This window comes from Octopus bimaculoides, chromosome 1 (genome assembly GCF_001194135.2).
Source record: "Octopus bimaculoides isolate UCB-OBI-ISO-001 chromosome 1, ASM119413v2, whole genome shotgun sequence".
NCBI classification, from domain to species: domain Eukaryota; kingdom Metazoa; phylum Mollusca; class Cephalopoda; order Octopoda; family Octopodidae; genus Octopus; species Octopus bimaculoides.
Genome location: NC_068981.1, coordinates 172,755,110 through 172,764,840, shown reverse-complemented (window position 1 = coordinate 172,764,840; position 9,731 = coordinate 172,755,110). Strand labels below are relative to the sequence as shown.

At 31.9% G+C, this 9,731-nt stretch overlaps 1 protein-coding gene across 6 annotated transcripts in view; it reads right to left on the bottom strand.

The window, feature by feature from the left end:
- Window positions 1-337: 337 nt before the first annotated feature.
- LOC106880457 (rap guanine nucleotide exchange factor 1) overlaps window positions 338-9,731 on the bottom strand; it is a 199,609-nt gene continuing 190,215 nt past the window's right edge. For 3 of the 6 annotated variants that reach the window (XM_052972635.1, XM_052972641.1, XM_052972666.1), the window contains 7 exons: window positions 8,943-9,027; window positions 8,730-8,824; window positions 7,117-7,195; window positions 6,500-6,601; window positions 3,917-4,014; window positions 3,220-3,351; window positions 339-1,317 (listed from right to left, as the gene is read on the bottom strand). In XM_052972635.1, coding sequence (XP_052828595.1) covers window positions 1,170-1,317; window positions 3,220-3,351; window positions 3,917-4,014; window positions 6,500-6,601; window positions 7,117-7,195; window positions 8,730-8,824; window positions 8,943-9,027 — 739 coding nt within the window. In that variant the 3' untranslated portion in view covers window positions 339-1,169. Of the gene's footprint in view, window positions 1,318-3,219; window positions 3,352-3,916; window positions 4,015-6,499; window positions 6,602-7,116; window positions 7,196-8,729; window positions 8,825-8,942; window positions 9,028-9,731 lie in introns of all 6 variants that reach the window. The other 3 variants (XM_052972647.1, XM_014930383.2, XM_052972659.1) reach the window with 2 other exon arrangements.

Sequence of the window (9,731 nt, the reverse complement as noted above, 5' to 3'; positions counted from 1 at the left end):
ATGTGTGTGTGTGTGTGTGTGTGTGTGTGTGTGTATATATATATATATATATATATATATATATGCATACTGCACATGTACGTAAGTATGCATAAAAATTTATATTAATATAAATTATATACATATATTATAAATTATATACAAGTATATAAGCATATATATATATATATATATATATATATATATACACATACACACGATATATATATGTATGTGGTTATAAATACATATGTATATATATATATATATATATATATATATATATATATATATATATATATATATATATATATATATATATATATATATATATACACACAAACACACACACGCACACACATGTATACATACATGCTTGCATATGTGTATGTATGTATGTATGTATGTATGTATCATCATCATCATATATATATATAATCTCCACTAACATGGAAAAACAAATCAACAAATACATATTATGTATATAAATATATTAATTATATATATCTGTATATATTTACACACACACAATATACATATGCACAAACACATATATGCGTTATATATAGTATATAATTTATATTTATACTTACATATAAATTATACATATTTTTATGTGTGTGAATGTATGTGTGCATATATAAATGCGTGTGTACATATTAGATACATGTGTACGTGTAAATATATTGTGTGTATATGTGTGTGGGTGTGTGTATATATATATATATATATACACACACACACATACACACACATATATTTCTCTACTATACTAGAGAATTTTTCTCCTCATAAATCTGCAACTAATAGAGTCAGCTGCAATCTTATAGGTTGTATAGGGATTTGCTTTCATCATATTCCTGTAGAGTTCATCATAAACCTGGTAGTACTTATAGAACACATATTTTTTTTTTAACACACCTGTGTTGTTTTTTATCAGTATTATCATTGTTATTAAAATTTTTTCATTCCTGTTATATTTCACATTAACCATATTCCAGTTCCTGTTACTCATTAGGCAGAATTTTGACTGATTACAGCAGTAGCAGCAGTGGTGGCAGCAGGCAGTAGGGTGGGGACAACAACAGTAGCAGCAGCGGTGGCAGCAGCAATTGTCATAGCAGCAGTCAGAGCTATGTCTACTGTAGTGGCTCCTCTGGAGAAAATTTCCCCGCTGTCCCTTATTTTTTTCAGGATTCACCAGGTTCTGTTGCTTTTCTTTTACCCCCTCGGGGTTTGATTTTCTCAGATATTTGCCAAAGTTCATCTTCACATTTGTAGTCATCAAAACCATCGAATACTGCGAGTATTTTCTCGCTTTTCTTGAAATCAAAATTACTGAAAGAAAGAAAAATAAATACATATATAATGCAAAAAAAAAAAAGAAGAAAAGGCAAGGAGGATTATGCACTACAAAAATACAGAACAAATAGAATACAAGATTCTCTACATGGATGTTGAACTGATAATGACAGCAGTTAAAACTCTCTCAACCATACACTATTCCTAAAAGAAATGAATGAAGTAGTTAATTGAATCTGAATATAGTATGCCAGAACAGAAGACAGTATGGTCATGGCTGGAAAGGTGGCAAATGATGAATATGTATGTATATGTGTGCATATATATATATATATATATATATATATATATATATATATATATATGTTCATATAATGATATCTACCAAATGTATTGGTAAGATAAAACATGTAATCGTTACCAAAATATCAAAAATTCGTCCACAAAGGTCTATAGTAAACTCCTTATGAATCAATCTCCTTGGTTATATATCAAAAAATTTAAATAAGAGCTTTGACGCTAAATTCATATATATTAAAGTTTATTATCAAGTTTATTAATATATATGGATTTAGCGTCACAGCTCTTATTTAAATTTTATATATATATATCATCATCATCATCATCGTCGTTTAACGTCCGCTTTCCATGCTAGCATGGGTTGGACGGTTTGACTGAGGACTGGTGAAACCGGATGGCAACACCAGGCTCCAATCTAATTTGGTAGAGTTCCTACAGCTGGATGCCCTTCCTAACGCCAACCACTCAGAGAGTGTAGTGGGTGCTTTTACGTGTCACCCGCACGAACGCCAGTCAGGCGGTACTGGCAACGGCCATGCTCAAAATGGTGTATTTTATGTGCCACCCGCACAAGAGCCAGTCCAGGGGCACTGGCAACGATCCTGCTCGAAAGTCCTTAGAAATGCCGCGGGCAATATATATATATATAAAGCTATATGCAAGTTGATTAACCACTACATATCAGAATATTTAGTGTAGACCACAAATAGGAAAATATTTGGTAAATCTGGAATAATGGATTAGTGGATAACAGCAGTTTGACAAAGTGCCAGAGGTTCAGTTTCAGTTGATTTGCAGCTAAATAACAATATGAAACAAAATCATATAGACTCAAAATTAAAATTCTTGTTTTCATCTGTTGCATAGTTTTTTTTGTTTTTTTTTTACCACAGGTAAGCAAGACTATTGATCAGAGCTAAAAAATAATTTGCTTAGCTCACGAATTTCTTTCTTTGTCTCCATATGTTAACAACCCTATTCAAGACAAATGATTTTACCCTACTTCAGCTAAATTCTCAGCTTTGTCAACAGTGTTCCTCCTGTTAGTAAGCAGATGTTAATCCCATTAGCATTCAGATTGCTCTGTCAAATGTAATATTTATTTATTGATATTGCTGTGAGTTGATCATGAATTATCTTGCAGCTTTGAGATTTCAATAACGTGATTGTTATTTCTTGAATGACATTATAGGTGTGAGAGGTTGTATCTAGCTGGTTTGAAAATAAAACAGGTAGAATGTTTCGGGCCAGATATGGCTGGTTTAAATGCTAAAGGGTTAAACAACACAGCTATTCCCTAGGATATGCTACTTTAACAAGTTTCTTCTCAAAATTTAATGCACAAAAATCCTAAGTTATTCCCTACATTCAGCTTACTTTACACTTCCATTGTTAATAAGTCTTAGATGTTGATTTACAAATGAATATAAAATCTTTGCAATTGAAATTTGTTACAGATAGAGAGATAGAGAGAGAATGGAGTTCAGACTTAATATCTCAAATGGAAATAATTCAATTAAAATTAAAATATTAAAATATAAATCTATTTCACTAACAAACAGAATCAAAGCACACTGAGACAACTTTGAATTTCTGCTGATCATTGATAAAACGCTTTTAAACCTTGAATTTACTTACCATTTTCTGAACCTGCGCATGATCTCAAGAATATTGAATTGTTGCCATCTTTTAGCAAAATTTATGCTACCGTCTTGTAGTAAGTCTTGGTTTCCAATATTAATGAAAGTCAGATCTTGCAGAATTAATCCTCTGTAAAAAGAAAATTGATAAAATCAAAACCTGCATTTTGCTCAAGTTTATGAGTGTATGAGAACCTAACTAAAGAAAGGGTTAAATATAATCTTTTAGTCAGGATTTGCTTAGAACCAAAATATTTAATACCTTTGTTTTTATTATTATAAAATTAAATAAATAAACAATTTCATTGTATGCTATAAGCAAACTGTTTTTATTGTAGATTCTAAATATTGAAATATTAGTGGCATTAAAAAAAAAAAAAAGGAACTAATTTTTACATGTATGTCACTTAGACAGTATAAGCAATCTATAATTAGAAATATGAAGTAAAATTAAAAGAACAAAAAATTTGAATAAGACAAACAAAAAATTAGATCAAGAAATAAAAAGAAAGAAAAGCAGTTAAGAAAGGAAAATCCTAAACTTACATAACATAGCTCTATCAATCAAAAAAAAAAAAGTACCAAACTTATAGGCTGAACTCTTACTCTATATAATCACAAAATCATTATAAGTGTGGAAGCAAATATTAAACAACAATAGTAAATAATAGTGTCATAGGAAACTGTATACTCACAAGTATGGAATACAAGGGGGTTCTGTCTCTGATAGAGCCTGGCGATAGGCCCGGAATGACGCAGAGCTGTCTATTAATTGACAGAATTCTTTCAACGCCTGAGAAAGCAACAATGAAATAAAGGTCCATCAATAAACTGTATATACAACATATTGCTTCTCTGAACCATTTACTTTCTTACAAGAAATCTTTACTAATAACAAAAACTGAACACTGCCACCAAGTTATTGGGTATCTTTAGTAAAGTTCATTCTGTTGTAAGAATTCTTCCAACATTTTTCTTGCAGATTTTAAAATTATTCTAAAGATTTCTTATTTTAAAAAATTAAATATTGAAAAATTCTTACAACCACATTTTAAGTTTATTCAACTGACATATTCATGTTTCTATTAACAGATGGTGATTATTTCTATTTTCTATTTTTTTTTACTCCCCAACTGAGATATGTTGGAATTAATATATGAAATGAAAGCAATGAGTCACATCCAATCACTGCATAATTAAATGCTATTTACTAACCAGGTGAGTTGGAATCATCATTAGTTAGAGTAGATTGTTTTCTTTTGAGATGTCCTTTAATTGCTTTAGGTTTGTGACAAAAAACCTAAACATTTTCTGTCATAATGCTCACATCTATTGTCTTTGAATACTCACAGCTGTTTTATAACTCACTGCTTGTATATATTTTTTAATACTGTTTTTTATTATAAATCTTAAACTATTCATAGCAAGGTTACATCCTTTATCACTGCAATATATAATGTCCTTTAAATTGTTTCATTTGCTTTTTTGCCTTATAAACACACTAGCAGAGATACTTGGCATTGCCCGTGTCACATGGAATTGAAGAATTAGACTTTTCTTTTATATTTTCTCTAATGAACTGGAATATCTATGATTCAAATTTTATCAAAATTGGAGATTAAAAATTTTAATGAGGGTTCTTTCCCTCTTTACACATCCTAACAAAAATTCTAATCATGACATATTTATCCCATACTACTCATCTTTATGCCCAGATTCCAAAATCCAAATCTTATAAAAAAAAACCTATTCAAAGGTTTTTTCCTCCTGAAAAATGGAGCACATGGAGCTCTAAAATGTGGGAGTTAAGGCCCCTATTAGGGGGAGGGGGTCTTAAAGTCAACCATAGAAGTTGAATTGTTGGAGTCTTTTTTAACTCATGTCTTATATCTATTGTTCAAATTCCTTTGAAATCGGAAATATTTGAATGTTCATTGGGTTTGTAAAAGAGAGCAAAGCTACAGGAAACCAAAAGACGAATGATTGCAATAAGCAGTCAGCTACCCTACCCTAGTCGTTACCACTCCCCAAATGTAGGATTCCACACCATACAGGTGACCGGCACAGCCGTAAGATGCATTACAGATCTATAGCAATTGGAAGGGCATGACCCAACTGAAATAAACATTAACAACTGTGTGACATGAGGAGTAAGGGGAAATGAAAGTATCACCTGTGGAGTTTGCCAATGATCACAATGCCAATAGGCAATTGAATAGAAATTTGCAATCTATAAATCTCTTTGAATGACCAATCACTTATCTTGAAAGGCCTTGAAATCAATGTTACCATCTGGGGACTATCTCTGACCCAGTGATAATAAAAAGACTGAAAGGAGGTGTGCAGCCAAATAACTTTACTCAAAATAACACTTTGCAACTGAATCAGTGGAGGCAAAGATGCCTCTCTTTTACATGACAATTTATGCACCACATTGCAGAAATTACAATCTAAGTATATCACAAAGCAAACTCTTACACTGTTGTACCACTGAATTACAAATAACGCTCATCTTGTATGCTCAGGTGACTCTACAGTTTCCAAGACTACAATTGTATTCATCTTGGCTGAGGAAAAAATGACTAAATTGAAGGGGTCTTACTAACTCCTAAGAAGTTCAAATTTTAGGAATATTATTTCATTTGTGTCTAATATCTATGGTTAAAATTTCATCAACAGCAAAAATACATGAATTTTCATGTGGGTTATGGCCTCATTTATGCCCCCTCTCTGTCAAGCATATACTGCATTACATCTGTCCTTATGCATAGAATATAATTTCTAAAATTCATAAAGATTCATTCAGAACTTTTGACCTAGTTTTGGATCATAAAAAATGACTAAAATTAGGGGGTCTTAGAATCCTTGGGAAAACTTAGAATCCTTTGGGAAAACTTCTTGATGTGTGTCAATTACCTATGGTTGAAATTTCATCAATAAAGGAAATTTATGATAAAATAAGTACTAGGCTTACAAAGAATAAGTCCTGGGGTTGATTTCTTCGACTAAAGATATTCTATTAGACCCACTAATGATTCCACCAGTCTCCTGCTCTACATTGGTACTTTGTTAATATTGACATTGAAAGGATGAAAGGTGAAGTTCCCCTTGATGGGATTTGAACTGAAATAAATACCACAAGGTATTTAATCTGATGCTCTAATGAATGCTAATTTGTTAACAAACCAATATAAGACCAATGACGATGATAATACTGAATCAGTAATTTAGTCTCTTAATTCATGCAACTGATAATTAGCACAAGAAAAACATCTTACTTCCATATTCTGTTTCTGCCATTCCAGCCTTCTAATAGGGGCAGAATCCAGGGCAGACAAAATAGCCAAATATGAGTTAAAATTACTCATTTTTCGCAGATGCTGTTGAAATAAAAACGTGGAAATTTTTTAAAGAATTCCAATGGAGAACATAACAAGTGTAGATGTGTTAAGTATTAAATCTTAAAAGAATAATGAATTATAGCTTATAATTCTAATAAAATGTGATCTAAATTAGTTACACATAAAATCTAGATAATTTCTTCAATGACAAATGAGTGAAGTTGAAGTTTGTGTAAGAAACAACTAGGGTGAGGAGGGATATTATGATGCCCTTGTAATCAAAGACAACACAGGAAATTACAGGAAAATGTTAATGTATATAAATAATTATATGAAAATAATGTATGATAAAGAGATACAAAAAATTTGTGTATCTGAATGACATAGTTACACAGTGTTTTTTAATATAAGAGGGAAAAGTATATTCAGCTAAACTGATCCAAGTGGAAAGTGAACTCATACTAGTGACAATTTGGTTTTCCAAAATGGTTTTTCAGTACTGACAATCACATAAATCTTACATTAAAAAAAAAGACATAATTAATGATACTCACTCGCATAATTTTTATAAATTTCATTAAATATTTTTCTCTGTCTTTAGGCTCTTCCTGAATAAGTATTTTTGTTCGGCACCTAGAGAATATCAAAATGTTGGATTTATCATTGTATATCTCAGAGGTAAAAAGATATCTTGAACTAGTTTCTATCCTGACTAAATTCTTTAACTGCCTAGCTTTTGGAAATGTGACAGTCTATCATACCCTCCAAAAGAGCAACATCTCAGACCCTGTTAACTACTAACTTATCAGCATCACTTTTATCATTCTGAAGTTGATGGAGACAGTTATAAATGACCACCTCTTTTATTACATTGAGTCTTGTTTATAAGTAATTTCAATAAAGCCATTCCTACTACAAGACTTGGTTGTGATCCTCCTTGGTATAATTAAAAAATTTTTTTAATAACCCAGCTTTGATATAATTAACTCATACATTTCTCTCACCAAATCATGACATGGATTAAGAACACTATACTCAACCATCACACCATTCACAAACCTTCCAGAAAATATACACAAGCTTTGACAAAAACCTATGTATCATTTAATTTACTATTTACATCAGCAAGGCTTTTGACCCCATCTCTTGCTACCAAGAAAAAAGACAAAATACTGGGTACCAAACTAACTCTCAAAGCATTGAAACCTATCCCATAACATGTTCAATTAAATATATCTGCAACCCTCTAGTTCACTACAACAACGATATTCTAAGAACACTCTCTCCCCTGTCTGGACAAATATAAAATACACACACACAAAAATAGCAGCAGCATCATTAGCCCTAAACATTTGTATTGCATAAAACCAATATTAAATAGAAAGTGACAACAAGTGTCACATCCAGATCAAGTTCACTCTACCTCTTTCCATCAGGATAACACTAGAATCTAGACACATACAGAAACAAACTGAATAGTGAAAAGAGTACAGTATGCCCAGGTTTCAACACGACTCTACATACAATTAACCACTGCATCTCAGAATGTGCAATATGCTCCTCATTTAGACCTGTGGATCATACCTAGTCATTCGACAAGCTACTTACGTGCAAGCAGTCTGCTCTATCAAGGCTAAGATGAGATTACACACCAGTGTCAGACATCACAGCAATAATTGCTATAATGCCACACCATAAACCAATATGGGAGCCTCTTAGCAGTTTCTCCAGCTGTTGTAAATGGCAACCAAATCTCTCTAAAATAACACTTTAGTGTTTTAAAAAAGGTGGAACACATTGGACAATATAGTTCTTTATACACAAACAGATGAAATTGTCACAGCTTGAATGCTATTGATCATTGATCTTCTTGATCACATTAGCACTGGTTCTTATACTACATCAACTAGCTACAGTGATTGAACCCAAGCAGTAGTTAATGTCAGATTCTACACTGGTTCTTGCGACTATTATTTGTCAAGCTAGGATTAGGTCACATTGTTTGTTTCTAAATTGGCACTGGTTATAGATTCTGATTCAACACTAGTTCAGATGACAGAGTTTGATGCTTCATCAGTACAATGTAACATAACTGATGCCACCACAGAACCAGTTATTTTTCTCAATATAATGTAAATGAAATAATCACATGTTTCAAATAACTTACCAATAGGACATTTTATTAAAATGTTCTGTAAACAAGGTCAAGTTTGGGCTTAGTTCTTCTGATTGTTCCTTTGCCCATAACAACACCTCGGGGATCTAAAATTATTATAAGATTTGTTTTATTATGTCATCAAGTAAACATTGCTAAAGTCAGTTCTAATCAATATAGACATATCAACAAAATGCTAGTGAACTTAGTGAAACTGATACTAACCTCAATTTTCTGAAATAATCCAGCATCAAGTAAAGTCATTTGTTCTGCTATATCTTGTGACTTAAAGTGAAGTAAATCAGGAAGCCTTGCAAGAGAAATTTTATATATTTATGAGATTTATACGTGAAATTATGTATATGTGTGTACATAGATACAAATATACATACATATATGTAATCAAGTTGTGCTACCTCATCTGCTAATTTTGCAACAAGCTAAAAAGCTAGTTCTAAAATCTCTCTAAGAGATGATCACAGTAGTTGTACTAGCAAGTAATGTTCGTAGACACTTCAACATGGCTGAATGTTGTTCAAGCAGAATTTACTGTGATTTTTTAACCCTAAGGCTGTGTGTTGCTTGAATTTATATATATTGCAAGCTACTGCTATCTCTAGCAGACGAGGTGTCCAGTACTGGAGAAAGGCAGAAAAGTTGACATTGAAAAACCTTTTTAAAGAAGTGAATCATATATCATCATCATTGTTTAACGTCCGCTTTCCATGCTAGCATGGGTTGGACGATTCGACTGAGGACTGGTGAACCAGATGGCTACACCAGGCTCCAATCTGATTTGGCAGAGTTTCTACAGCTGGATGCCCTTCCTAATGCCAACCACTCAGAGAGTGTATATAAAGCAATATTATTTATTTTTAATAAAAAAATAAACTGAAGACCCTATTATGTATCTGAGGTCAAATTATTCATGTATCCCAAGTATGGAAGCAATTTGTGCAGCTATTGTTGTGTGAAAAGCGAATACATACACACAGGTCTATTTTATATAAGAAG